Source organism: Citrus sinensis, chromosome 5, assembly GCF_022201045.2.
Source record: "Citrus sinensis cultivar Valencia sweet orange chromosome 5, DVS_A1.0, whole genome shotgun sequence".
In the NCBI taxonomy this organism is placed as follows: domain Eukaryota; kingdom Viridiplantae; phylum Streptophyta; class Magnoliopsida; order Sapindales; family Rutaceae; genus Citrus; species Citrus sinensis.
The window spans coordinates 27,517,264-27,531,690 of record NC_068560.1 but is presented as its reverse complement, the minus strand read 5'-3'; the positions used below and the strand labels follow the sequence as shown (position 1 = coordinate 27,531,690).

General features: G+C 31.3%; 2 protein-coding genes across 4 annotated transcripts; both read right to left on the bottom strand.

Annotated features, from left to right (window-relative positions):
* Positions 1–667: 667 nt before the first annotated feature.
* LOC127902516 (uncharacterized) lies at positions 668–4,333 on the bottom strand. Of its 2 annotated transcripts, none has more exons than XM_052441755.1 (4): positions 4,091–4,333; positions 2,965–3,110; positions 2,305–2,376; positions 668–1,169 (listed from the first exon to the last, which is right to left on the bottom strand). In XM_052441755.1, exons 1-4 carry the CDS (start codon positions 4,153–4,155, stop codon positions 1,120–1,122), a joined length of 333 nt encoding a protein of 110 aa, XP_052297715.1. In that variant the 5' UTR covers positions 4,156–4,333; the 3' UTR covers positions 668–1,119. The 2 variants fall into 2 exon arrangements, with proteins under 2 accessions (XP_052297715.1, XP_052297714.1); XM_052441754.1 differs by having other exon boundaries at positions 2,305–2,379; positions 4,091–4,332.
* A 3,281-nt stretch (positions 4,334–7,614) lies between these two features.
* Positions 7,615–11,402, bottom strand: LOC127902511 (putative disease resistance protein RGA3). 2 transcript variants are annotated; one of them, XM_052441743.1, is made up of 3 exons: positions 8,204–11,402; positions 8,047–8,113; positions 7,615–7,907 (listed from the first exon to the last, which is right to left on the bottom strand). In XM_052441743.1, the coding sequence occupies exon 1, from the start codon at positions 11,124–11,126 to the stop codon at positions 8,256–8,258; it is 2,871 nt and encodes a 956-aa protein (XP_052297703.1). In that variant the 5' UTR covers positions 11,127–11,402; the 3' UTR covers positions 7,615–7,907; positions 8,047–8,113; positions 8,204–8,255. The 2 variants fall into 2 exon arrangements, with proteins under 2 accessions (XP_052297703.1, XP_052297704.1); XM_052441744.1 differs by having other exon boundaries at positions 8,047–8,096.
* Between the last annotated feature and the right edge of the window lie 3,025 nt (positions 11,403–14,427).

The window sequence follows — 14,427 nt, the reverse complement described above, 5'->3', positions numbered from 1 at the left end:
TCGTCATTAAAAGAAAGCATTCATGACAACATATTTTAGTCATATAAATTGATATATAGTGACCAAAAAATTTTGATTCAGAAAATATTATTCCGTGACATCTAATTTCGTTTCAAATGACGAGCAATATAGTCTCACATTAGTTTTAACCACAATACATTTTACTATTTAACGACTATTTATATTGTATCCTAAAAGTTAAAGTGACTATTTTAAATTGTCATTTAAAAAAAAACATTCATGACGACACATTTTAGTCACATAAATTGATATTTATTGACCAAAAAATTTTGATTCAAAAAATATTATTTCATGAATATTAATTTCGTTTCAAATGATAAATAATATAGTCTCACATTGTTTTTAATCACAATATATTTTACTATTTGACGACTATTTATATCGTATCCGAAGAATTAAAGTGACTACTCTAAATTGTCATTAAAAGAAAGCATTCACGACGACATATTGTAGTCACATAAATTGATATTTAATGACGAAAAAATTTGGATACAAAAGAGATTATTCCATGACAATTATCTTCGTTTCAAATAAAAAACAATATTGTCTCACATTATTTTTAAGGACGATGTAATTTAGTAGACAAGCTAGTGTGATTATTAAAAATAGGTGTAGTCATTAATAATCAAACCAACAACAATGAGAATAACATAAGAAAGACTTCGAAATATTTATTCATAATCCGAAAGATTCAAACACAAAGCATGACATTGAAATCCAAACAAATTTGGTTCTTAGCAAATAAATGTAAATATAAAAGTCACAAATCACTATCAATGACCTAAAAGTAAAATTTCATAGTAGATGTATTTGCAAAGGTCTTATTGGGATTGAGAATCAAATAATGCAGGATCAACTGAAGGTGTAAGTGAAAATGATGGTTGCTCTTTCATGAATTTTATGAAATCTTCAACTACCTGTAGTCTGTTATCTTGCTCCTTAATCTTTTTTGCTTGCTCCTCAATCGTCTTTGTCATCTCCTGATTTTGTTGGGACAATGCTACATTGGATGTTAACTTTGAAGGACCTATCATTTTCTTCACAAAATTAGATTTCTTCCCCAAAACAACTTCACAAATTTGATTATCAGTTAATGGCTCAACATTTTCCTCGGTATTGGAGTTTTCCTTCATGTCTATCATTTGGTCCTGCATAATTAGAAATTGAATAATTACTAAATCTTTAAAAATAATACTAAACACATCTACAAAAGATAGTGAATCATATTTTATTAGTCATATTAAAAATAAAGCTCTTGAATCTCGTTATAAAAAGATATTAACAGCAAGGAGGAAGCACTTGAATGCCTGAGGAGATAGAAACAAGAAAAAGAAAGATGAGTATAAATGTATAATATATATAACTCGGTGAGTGGATTCTTTAATTATTACTACTATAATAACATACTTTCTGGAATCCACTAGTACTAGAAAAGAATAATAAAAACAAAAATAAATATAAAATTACAAGAAGGGTTCTAAGCAAATAATATAATGAGTTATGAGTATGATTTTAATTAATATCCTGATTACAGCCATATCTATATTGGAGAATGATGTAAAATAACAATTCTAAGCATATTGAAAATCTGGTCGCCACTCAATGCACAAGTAGAGCATATTAAGCACGTCATACATGAGTGGAAAGTAAGCTCAGAATTAAAAGCAGAACAATCACAACAAGTCATACATTGCAAATATAATCAATGTGCATGTTGAGCAATATATGATAGTCATATATAAGTGGAGTGTCGTCATACATCTGTGCAGAACTGTTATAGCTACCATAGACAACTTGATACTCAACAAAAATGTGTATCGATAAAAGCTGGTTATATGTAGACTACAGTAAACAAGACACTCACCCAAAGTGAACTCACAAATGGCAGAAATAGTCAGCAAGCTCGTAGGGAAACATAAACTAATAGTGATATTGCAACGGTTCAACAACATATTTCAATTCAATATTAAAATACCAAATATGGAGAGAAATGCATATAAACTTATCAATATCATATAGCCAAATGCAAGCCAGTAAATCACATGATTAAATGATAAGGTTTTCAGTTCTCAATGAATTGTTCCAAGAATTTTAACATATGCATACAACTTTGTATAAGACCATAATGAGCATGCTAACTGTTTTACATCTAAATGAATACAACTTTGAGATTTCTTCTTGTAAAATAATTAAAAGCTGATTCGGATAAGATCTTCCGACAACAATAGAACCAACTCTGCAGACTGTCAACAAATGTTCAACTTATTCCAATAAGAATTTTACCTCTTTTAGTAGCATTTTGAGATTCGTGGCATTGAGCATTGTGTTTCCAGACATGATAAAGTCTCAATACAACTGCTGCAGTGGCTCATATGGGAAAACAGAACACTCTTTTAGAATACTAGCAAGATAAGCTAGGAATGAAATCTTCTCATCAACAACCAAATCATCTTTAAAAGATAAATCAAAAGAACTACCGATCTCATGGAAGCCATTTTTCAGAAACTCAAAAACTTTCTTAACCTATCCAAAAGATAAATCATGCTTTAATATATGGATCTCCTCTGAGCCCACAAAATTTCTTAACATTTCACTGGCCTTCATCTTTTCTGTTTTTCCCCCTCTCTCAGTGGATGAAATATTAATAATTTAAAGACATAAATAATCATATCTAAGAATTTTTTCATTACTCTGATGAAGAAAATAACAAGTCTATACTTATTATATTATTTATTAAAACAAATAGCACATATATGTAATTACTTCACTGTCAATTTTCCTTGTTAAGATAAAAGTGCCAATGACTCAGAATTTCAGATATAGATAGTACGCTTCAGCTAATGTAATGACAGTCTATATATGTCAGTGATTTGGCATCCATGTTTTATAATTTGCCTTTAGCAGCTAAACTAAATCCTACAAACTACATATATCAGAATGTACCAGATATCCAGACTGATGCTGCCAATCCACAACGGCATTTGAACATTGTACACCAAGTTTTCAACCTTAGATTAAAGAAAATGCAGTGACAAGCTTCTGTTTGTCCTTCCGATTGTAATAGTTTCAAGTTCAAATATTTCCATTGCCTACATCAAATAAGAAAATAAGACAAAATAATAGGGCATTTAACATTCCAGTTGACAACAAATGAAAAGAGTGAAAAATAATATTACATGAAGCAACAAGCAAGAGGCTAGCATCAAGTTCATTCACAAGGCAGAGTTTGGATATTCCTTTGTTAGGAAAGTCGTGATTAACAACACTGTTGAGAAGGGTAGCTTCCTCACAATTCCATATCTTGCGATTAAACAAATACCAAAAAACTAATGCATTTGAGAGAGATGAAATTATAAGAGACCAGAGGACCCATCTCACTACATCTAATAAACAACAAAATCAAAATTTATTGAACCATCTCATAGCCAAAAAACCCCATGAGTGGCCGAATTTGTACCCAATTCTACACTCTACTATGAAGCTTATGAAGCCGAAATTACTTCAACATATATAAGCTCATATGTTGGCAATCATAGTCAAAGATGTCAAGCATCCTCACAAATCAAGAAGCTAATAAAAACCAGGTTGCACTACATTAACATATATCAGTTCTTTGATATAAAGATATTGAATGTTATACACTTCTAATCCCAAGTCATGAAACATAAAACAAAAGTTCACTTCACATGCTCATAAAGATAGACTGCTAGAAAAATGGAGAATAAGCATCGGATATGAGTCAATAAACTATTAAGCTAATTAATGTACAGGAAGGACACTGGCATAATAATAAAAAAAAACCATTCACGTTCTAAAAAAAAAACTCATTCAAATTCTAATTCAATATATCAACAAACCCATTCGCATTCCAATTAATAAAAAAAAACACCAGCCGCAGAGCAACTTCTCCAACACATTCAACAAACCTATTTTCATTTTAATCCACAAACAACACCAGCAACAGAGCAGATCCTTTGACAAACTAATAAACCCATTTTCATTTTTCAATAACAAAATAATGCCCAATCACCGATTTCTAACATGCAACGAGTTTTTTTCAAAGACTAACCTTGTACGCGATTGAGTGACAGTCGCCTCTAACGCCGACAGCAAGCGACACTCACTCGACGCCATCACCCTTGATTCATCACATGTTCTTTTATTATCGGATTCTCCGAGCTAAAGTTGCAGGATTGCGGTTGATTTCTTTATCTTCAAAGCATTTAGAGATGAAGTATGTGCGTGTTTTGATTAGATGAAGAACACTTGTTTTTTGTGATGGGTAGCTTCGATAAAGGAAAAGAAACACCATCAAATCTACTGGATTTATCATGTAGCAATAAATGCTTTGGATAATAACTTGTAACTTCAGTTTTTTTTTTAATTTAAAATTTTTGGAATAGAATTGGGTTATTGCCAATTTACCCTCATCCATTAACAATACATGAAATAATAGGGGATGAAAGTGGAGATATTGTGATACTTTCATCAAATTGGAGATAAGACAAATCTTAGGGGGAAAAATGAAAATTATCCTAAGTAACAGTAGTATGTGCGTGTTTTGTCTTGCTATGACAGTACTAAGGATTAAGGAAGACAAGTTACTATTTCTTACCTTTGTTTAATACCGATTATTATTATTTGGTGAGACCAATTAATTGTTTATACAAACTTAAAAATTAATTTTGTCTAACCTTTTAATTACATTTTATTATAAGTATAATATGTGTAAACTACATCAGGAATTAAATTAATTACTCGGTCATAAAAATACAATGTTATTTAAGACAAAACTTTTAGTTACTATTTTTAGTTTTGTAACTATAATGACTACATTTACGACTAAAAAAATAAAGTCTTAAAATTATAAGAAATCATAATAGCTTTAGAGACTAATATTATGTGTCATTGATGGTTTGCCTAAATTTACACATGTTTTTTAGTTACAAAATATTTTTGTCACCCATAATTATATTTCGTGACCATTTATTTTGTCATGAAGGATAAAATATTGTCTTAAAATGTTCAATTTTTTAAGGAGATTTTTGTGTAAAAAAAAATTATTTTTTCCGACTACAATAATATTCGTCACAAGAACGTTGAATCAGATACCAAATAGTGCGTCCAAGAAAAGAAATAACTTGGTCACAAACATACAATGTTATTCAAGACAAAACCTTTAGCTACTACTTTTACTTTTGTCACTGTAATTACTCATCCAAGACCAAAAAATGGCGTCTTAAAATTATAAGAAGTAAAAATAGCTTTAGAGACTAATATATATGTCACGGATAGTTTGGTTAAATTTGTACTTAACTTTTAGTTACAAAATAGTGTCATCGCCTATACTAATATTTTGCAACCATTTTTTTTTGTCATAAATGATGAAATATTGTCCCAAAATGTATCGAATTTGGAGGGAAATTTTTGTGCTAAAATAATATGTTTTTCAGTGACTAAAAAAATATTTGTCACAAAAAGGTTGAATCGGATACCAAATATTGTGTTCCAAAATAAAATTATTGGTCACAAAATATAATACAAGTCAAGACAAAATTATTAGATACGATTTCATAAATTTGTCACAATAAATATCATTTCGTGACCAAATTTCAAAGCGTTGAAAAAAATATCGTCTAAAAAAATCAAATTTCTTGTAGTGGTGGTAAGATTCGTACCGAGGCCTCGGTGGTGGCTCTCACTGATCCGGTGGTGGCGATCTTATAAATGGCAACCGATAAATATTCCAACATTATGTATTACGCTGAAGATTAAGCCATTCCCACTACTACAAAACTAAATTTCTTTGATAGAATGCTTTTTCACATGATCATGTATGTGTCAAAGTTTTGTGACAGATATATTATTTTGCTGATGTCGCAAACACAATCGTTTCAAAATCTTTAGAGGCTTGAAATTTTAATTATTCTATAAAAGAATAGTTACAAAATTCTGTCACTAATAGTAAGTTAAGTGATTCTTGATAGAATACTATCAAAACATTTATATAAAATCTCACATTTTAATATTTTACAAAAATGTGTTTTAAAGATTTTAATTTTTTTGACATAATTCTATCGATGAACTTTTATTTTTTATTTTTAATTCCACTTAGGCAGTGAAAATGACAGTTTTAAAAGATTTCAATGACTTAACTGATGTGAATATATCTTTAATAAGTCAACGACAAAATTCTATCAAATAAAATTTACTATTTTATTTATTTTATGTTGCCACATCAATAAATTAAAATGATGACATTTCATACGCTCAAAAAAGAAAAACTTATGTAGGTTGAATTCATCACCTTATCATTTAAAAAAAAGACTTGCTCAACCAATAAGAATTTGCCATCTAAAAAGTTTAATGGGTCTTTAAAAGGGTTTGGCTTGAGTTTGAGCTTGAGTGTTTCAAGTCTAATCTAATAAGCAAGTTTATAAATTATAAATTTATGAAATACAATGAAAAAGGTTTAAAAAAATTAAAGTATAAATCTAAGGTTTCACAATTTAAAATATCAAATAATGGCAAAATGGGCGTCCAAAAAGTGCGGCAAATCAAAATTATTCAAAATTCATCTCTTCAATCCTTTTTTTTTTTAATTTTAGAGGGAAAAAACTTTTATGTACGGCTGAAATAAAAGTAACCCAAAAACATTCTGTAATTGAAAGCTTGGAACGAATTTCACGCCTCTCGCCTTCTCTTTCGCGCATTTCGCATTCCTTTTTCGCATTAACACAATTTGGTTGGAAAAATGGAAAGGAATAGAGAAATAAAAGGAGAAACAAATGGAATAATTAGAGAGAGGGATGAGATTCCATTTATTGTTTGGTTATAAGTACTGGAAATGAAACATGAGAAAATGATTGAGTGTTTTTTTGTTAACTTAAAAATACGTATTTTCTGTATTTGATATTTAATAGAAAATTCAAAGTAAAATCAAATCCATTTGTAATATAAGTTCACTTCATTCATAAAATTAAACATATAGAATAAAATTTATAAATATTACTTATACAAATACATATTACTATTCAAAATAATAAAAATTTTGCATTGGAAACAATTTTGAAAAAAAAAATAAAAGTTTTTAATGGAGAAAGGAATTGTGGAGGGAAAGTTTGATAGAAGATGCACACTAGCTAGTTTTGGAATTATGTATACCGTCAGTCATTTTATTAAAAAAATGAACATAATTTGATCAGCCACCAGAGTTTTACTTCAGTGATTTTCTCAATACGACGTACGGTCATCAAAACCTTATCATGATGCATGTATATTCTAAGCTTCACGACATCATATTAAAAACGTTTAGCTAAAGTGTAATTTGAAATTTGTTTTATTCAATGAATGTTACATTTACTGGTATGTTAACAGCTAATAACTGAATTTGACTCATTTTTATGTAAATTTTATAGACCAACCGATTCACCATTTTTTATGTTATGATCATTGTAGGCATGTTATTTTTTAAATTATGACTCCATGTGAAATCAAAATTAAAATTTCACCGTCTTTTATTGGATTTGGTTATGATAATCAAATAACACAATAATCAAACACAAGGTAAAAAAATTTACGTGGTTCGACATATTAATTAATATGCCTACATCCACGGGTGGTGATACTAATAAGCCACTATATAATGAAAAAGTGTACAAATAATAATAAGCTCTCAGATGAGCCAAAAAAGAAAAAAAAGAACACCAAGATCAACACTCAAAAATCAAAATCAATCAATCCCCAGTGGTTTGGCCCCACAAGAGCTCTCTCTGTGTTAAAAAAGCATACATAACATATTAAAAAAGCACGCGCCGCGCCCGTCCCCCAATTCCTGCTTTGCGACGCCATTTCGTAATTCCTTTTTGGCTGAAAAATTAATATCGCTTTCCCCAAAAAAAAAAAAAAAACAAATGAATCAATTACACAAATATATCTAATTTTAATGGACATTGTTAAATTAATGAAGAAGAGTAGAGAGAGAGCAAACGAGAAGGAAAGCGTATAAAAATTATAATTACTAACCAGAGTTATTAGCACCATTACATATATATATCCCTGCTGAATCCCCTCCTCTGTTCACCATTCGTTTCTAAAATGGATTAAAAAATAACTACTAATTAATTTTAATTAAAATAGAGTGAGACACGCAATGCATGCAGGAGATCTAGAAAGCAATTACCCGTGGCGGTGGCCGTGGGCGATTGTAATTGACTAATTGCAGCCGCGCGCATTCAGAGAATGTCGATGTAGGGAATGTGGCGTATCTTAGGCCAGTCCTCTCCTGTCTCCTCTCTGCAACGTTCTTCTAAAATATGACATCCCCCAATCAACAATTCCTGCAGTGTTGTCTTCTGAAGCAGGTGATCGGGCAGTGCTTTTAATTTAGGGCATGACACAATTTCCAAGTAAGAAAGACTTGGCATGATTATGATTTCTCCCTTTATTGCAGTCCCGCAATCCAACTCTTCCAGTTCTTTCATAAGACTAAATGCGAGCTGTTTCAATTTGGGAAAGGCAATAACTGAGGAGCCATCCGTATCACTTTCTACTCCCAGAAATTCATTACCCACTCTTTTCACACTTTTCATTCCTTCAATATGAAGAGATTCAAGGGATGGCAATTTTCCCAAAGGAGGCAAATGCTCACAATTTCTCCACCAGCAGAGATATAAGACCCTTAAATTGGTTAATGACGTGATCCAATTTTTGGGGACAACATTCCTCCTGCCTCTGTATTCATCTATCACTAATTTCTTTAAATTAGGAGGTGGTCCCAAGGCTTCAAGAAGCCGTTCATCTTCATCCTCCTCATTCTCCCTCCTCCCAGCTTGATCTTCATCCCCATCTCTTAAATGATCAAAATGAAGTCCCAACTCAACGAGATATTTCTTTTTCTCAAGTTCAGCCCTCGCAGCCTCACCCGCATCTGACACACCACCCAGCCCACGAATACCACATTGTTGAAGGAAGTTAAGCTTTTTAAGAGACCCAAGGCTACATGCTCTGTCATACCCTCCGCCCACAACAAACTCTCTCACCCTCCGAAGCCTGATTAATTCCCCAATCCCTGCCGGCAAGTATCTTAAAGAATCAGTCCCCACATTGTGTAAATACATCAGCTTTCTTAACTTCCCAATCCCTCGAGGTAATTCTCTAAGATTTTCACAATCATCAACGTTTAAACGTTCTAAATTATATAACTCACACAACGTCTCGGGTAATTTTTCTATCTTCTTTTGACCTTTCAAATTAAGGTATTTCAAATGTAACAATTTTTCTATATTTGTTGGAATTTCCTTGATGAAATTCTTACACAACCACGGTTCACATACCTTTAATTTTAATGTCCTTAAACAAGTTAATTTATCAAATAATTGAGGTAGAACTTCACTAGACCATGAATATTCATCACTTTTAACTAAGAGGCTACGCAATCCTCGCAATCCTATAACATTACCCCAAATGGAGATCGGAACCGAAGCCCCCCTACGTAGAGTTAACAGTAAATGGATTTTTTTCTCCCCGAAAGAGCTAATAGCTAACTCTTCACCACTATGAATTTCTACTGTTAAACATTCATTACGACATAAATATTGGGCAAAGTCGTGCACGATATCGTGCATTCTGCAATTAAAGATTTCACCATCATCACCTTTGTCAAAATCCTGAAAGAATGAACGGCTAGCTAAGATGTTGAAATACTCTTCACCAATATCCTCCATCTCTTTGGCTCCTTTCTCACTAAGATAACCTTGTGCCATCCATAGTTCAATTAACTTATGCTTCTGTATTTCATAGTCTTTCGGAAAGACGGCACAATATGAGAAACAACGCTTTACCTTGGAGGGTAATTCTTTGTAACTCAACAATAGAGGGGCTAAAAGGCCTTTCTCAATTGCTTCTAGTTCCCATATCTCACTCTCTAAGATATTTTGCCATTCTTTTTCAGTGTTTTTAGACCGCAAGAGACTAGCAATTGTCTTTGCAGCTAAAGGTAAGCCCTTGCACTTTTTTACAATTTCTCTACCAATTTTTTCTAAATTTTCACGTTTTCCTATGGTCTTACCAGAAATTGCCAACGACTGAAACACCGACCAGCATTCCATTTCAGACAATACATTGACAGAGATAACATGAGTTGATCCCATAATACAGGCAACTGTTTCTTTACGTGTGGTAATTAAAATTTTACTTCCATGGAGACTATTCTTTAAACATTTGTAGAATGGTTCCCACTTATAGTAATCTTCATTCCACACGTCGTCTAAGACAAGAAGAAATTTCTTCCCGGCAACACATTCTTGAATATGTTGCATGAGAGATTGAAACTCTACAAGGTCTTTGGCAGAACCTGGCTTCAGAGACTCAATGATTGCTCTGGCGATCCTGAACTCATCAAATGGCTCTGACACACAGACCCATGTTCTTTTCTCAAAATTTCTTTCAACATCACCGTTGTTGTAGGCAAATTGAGCAAGAGTAGTTTTGCCTATTCCCCCCATCCCAACAAGTGAGATGATAGAGGGGCCTTTCTGTTCTTTACTACCCTCACATAACAACCTATCAACGAGTTCGTTCTTCTCTTTTTCTCTACCAAATATCTCGGACTCATCAATTGAGGAGATACTTGGTACTCGTTGATCCGCTCTCTCATTAGTAACATTCACAACAAAACCAAACATGTCTCTCTGTTTGGCAATATCATCAAGAGTTTCGTTGATTTCTTTTATCTTCAGAGCAATGTCACGACGTAAGACAAGTGGTTTGCAGGCAAAGCAAGATGCAGTAGGAAAGAAGGAACATACCTTCTTCTTAGGCACTCCGTCGATCTGCAGTTTGAGCCTTGCAGTGTTCCACTCACCCAACACGTCTTCCATGTCGTAACATGTGCATCTGAGTTGATCGAGCCAGAGTCTGACAGTTTCCTCCTTCACTTGCCTTTTCTCTGCATCATGGAGCACAGCTTCAATGACGCGGAGACTGCTGGTCAGCTTCTTCACTTCCTTTCCGACACCCGTTACTAGCCTCACTTGTTCCTTCGCCTCTTCAACAGCCATTGAAGTCAGCTGCTCCAAGATAGGGGAAAGGATCGCGTCAACCATGGTGAAAAAGAAAAGAGAGAGAGAGAAGAAATTGATGGTGAATTGTTGCAAAAGTAAGTAGCTAATGTGGTGAAAATGTTGCCGTATTCTTTCAATTCTTATAGTACTGCAAGCAAAATTCTAATTTAGAAATATTTCATTTCAGCCCCTTGTGAAAGAAGCTACGGTTATTATTATTACTTTTTTTTTTTAATAACAGCAAAGAGTGAAAATGACGTACAGTTGTGGACAGGAAATAATATATTGTTAGGTCCTACATCGGCGATTCACGCGGTATATGAAACAGACAAAGTTTTCTATGATCTCTTTTTAAAGAATTGAACAAGTTGTTAGATAATATTTTTGATCGTGTCGTCATATTGAGATTTGGAAGCATTTGCTTTACAATCACCCATGAACTTGATATTTTTTAGATTGTTTGATCTGAATTATAAGTGTTTTATTAGCTTAGAAATACCTTGACCATCTCTTTCTTATTTTCTTCTTCTTTTTTTATTTATTTTTAATTTGACTCGTTTGCATAACTAGTTGAAAGGAAAGAATGAACATACTAATAAACTAGGAAAACGCTGCCACATAATATTCTAAGATTCATATCGAACCACTTTATTTAGATTTTTTCATTTTAGCAGATGTCTGATAGTGGGAGTTTAGAGTTTAATCTCTAACTTTGCTTGTGAAGTGTGAAAAATCAAATAATCTTTTCAACTCGTTTTTCAACAAAAATAGATCACAATTCATCATCAGTTATTTCTCATTATGTATAAAATGATCAATCTGGAGCTGGATATTCACATATTTTTCTATTTCTAATCATCTCAAAATATATAATATGAACTTTTTAAAAAAAAATCAAATTGTAATAAAGTGACATAAATATTAAAAAATGAAAAGAAAAAGTCAAAAATGTAATGCGGAAAAAAGACAAAACCTTTTTGTTTGTTCTATTCATGGCATCATCTAAATATGAGAAATGATGGGTTGATTGTCATTGTGAACAACCATATTAATTGCAAGACGTGAATACCATCAAAGTTATAATAATTCATGGACCCATGCATCCTCTGTTTTTCTAGTACCATCAAAGTTATAATAACGTGTGATTCTCAAATTCATTGTCAAGTGATTTGAACGTTTTAACGGACAGCGCTTACTTTTCTTTTTGAAGGAGCACAATAACAACTTGAAGATCCCTAGAAGTTGCCTGCAGTTCAAATATTTTCTACAGACGAAAACCGTCAATAATTTCCAAACTTAGAAGATATTTATAATTTTCCCATAACCCACCAAAAACTTTTTCATTTAGTGTAACTTTGTAATTTTCTTAGATGATACTTAAAACTGCTAATATCTTCTAATTATTGTTTTAAAAATCTAAATAATTGTATGCCCAATTAACGGATCAGTAGTGTCAGTTCGACATATTTATTTAAAAAAAAAAGAAATACACAGTTGTTTGATGACTCTGGAATTGAACATCAGGAAATAAAGAGAAAAAATAACACACTTTATGACGATCATTGCGGATGACATAACAGATATAAGTATTTATTGCCAATTAATTGGCATTCTTATTATCAAGTAATTGTTTTAGACTCGAATTCAAAAGCTCTGCTCTGCTCTGCCCTTCGGTAATCCCCCTGTTCAAAAAATAATATTGTTTTAAAAATCTCAATAACAACATGCCCAATCGATCACACAACGACTTTGTTGAAATTGAAACATTATTGGGAAATTAATGAAGAGTAGAGAGCAATTAGAGAGCTTAATTAAGCTAAACAATTTGATTATTAACTGTCTAGTCTCTCTTGCACCATTCCAGTTATCCTCTGATCGATCACACAATCTAATGCATAATCTATTCTTTAGCATGCGGCTTTAAACACAGCTGTTATAAACTTGGTCAGCTTAACAAATATAACGTAACATATGATATTATTAAAATATTCAATTATTCTCTTGGAAAGAAGTAAATTCACTCAAATTTAAAAAAGGTTGATAAAGATAAAAATATTTTATATTTTATTACCTAATAATATTAGAATCTTAAGATGCAATTGGCATTGTTTTTGTTTTGGTGTTCTTTGTTTTTTTAACGATGAAGCAATCTAAAATTTTTTTGGATAACTTGTTTTTAAATGGTATTTAATTCTAATAGAGAATGATTTGTTCTAATTTTCCAACAGAAGAAAAGTGGAGAATAGAAAAATGATGTTTTTTAATTTTTATTCTCTAAATGAATCCCACAGTCCTACTTGCACAATAAGAAAATAAAAAACCTATTTATTTTACAATACAATTTTTCTTATTTGTTTAATCGTTTGAATTTTTTTCTACGATGGTAATGTATTATTTTAGTAATTTTTAAAGAACTTTAATATTCTCTAAAAATATATATTTTACCTCATGTTTATAAAATAAAAAATTTACAACAAAAAATACATAATGGTTAAAAAAAAATCTAATTTGTTAAGAGTTTTTTCATTATGATACTTTTTTTTCACTCTTATTCAATGTCTTTACTTTTTCAAACAAAAAATCAACAATATTTTTGTTTTTTCATATCTAAACACTATTTTAGAAACAATCAACTAAACATATTCTTATTTTCACTTGAAAACTAATTACTTCTAATTTATAAAATAAAAATAAAAATATCATGTGAAAAACAATACCAAGCACACTCTTAATATTTAAGCTTTAACCTAAATTATAATATTACGTGTCACTCATTTATTAAATAATAAAATAAAATTATTTATTATTAAATTTTTTACTTTTCTATTCTCTCAAAATTCTAACATAAATAATCAATTAAAGAAATATCTTTTAAAGGGAGCTGGTAAGTAATTTACAACCCTTCAAAGTTATGTGAACAGAAATAATCGAACAATTGCTACTTACTACATTGTAATGTGATTCAATTAAGGGAAAATATCTACCATCCACCTGTTTTTTCCAACTTTTTCAAAAATACACAATTCCTTCTTTTTTTGGCTGGAATCCACCTAAAATTACATTTTGTTTCACTTTTCCACTTCCGTTTGGAATCCGTTAAGAAAACTAACGAAAATTTTAAAAAATGACCATTTTACCCCCCAAAACGAAAATTACAATTTCACCTTAAAAATTACAAAAAATAATCAGATTAAATCTAATTATTTTCCCCATCGGTCAATAAAGAAATTAATTCCACAACCATCAAATGCAGGGTTTTTTTTTAATAAGTCTATAATTAGAATGCTAAATTATAACAGTAGTATTAAAAATAGCCCAATCTCGCAAACCATCAATTAAATTT

Coding starts and splice junctions, on each gene's coding strand:
- LOC127902516 (XM_052441754.1), bottom strand. CDS start 4,155: ATGGCGTCGAGTGAGTGTCGCTTGCTGTCGGCGTTAGAGGCGACTGTC. Junction 3,111..4,090: donor GTCACTCAATCGCGTACAAG/GTTAGTCTTTGA, acceptor TATTTGATGTAG/GCAATGGAAATATTTGAACT. Junction 1,170..2,304: donor TCAAAATGCTACTAAAAGAG/GTAAAATTCTTA, acceptor CTAATTATGCAG/GACCAAATGATAGACATGAA.
- LOC127902511 (XM_052441743.1), bottom strand. CDS start 11,126: ATGGTTGACGCGATCCTTTCCCCTATCTTGGAGCAGCTGACTTCAATG.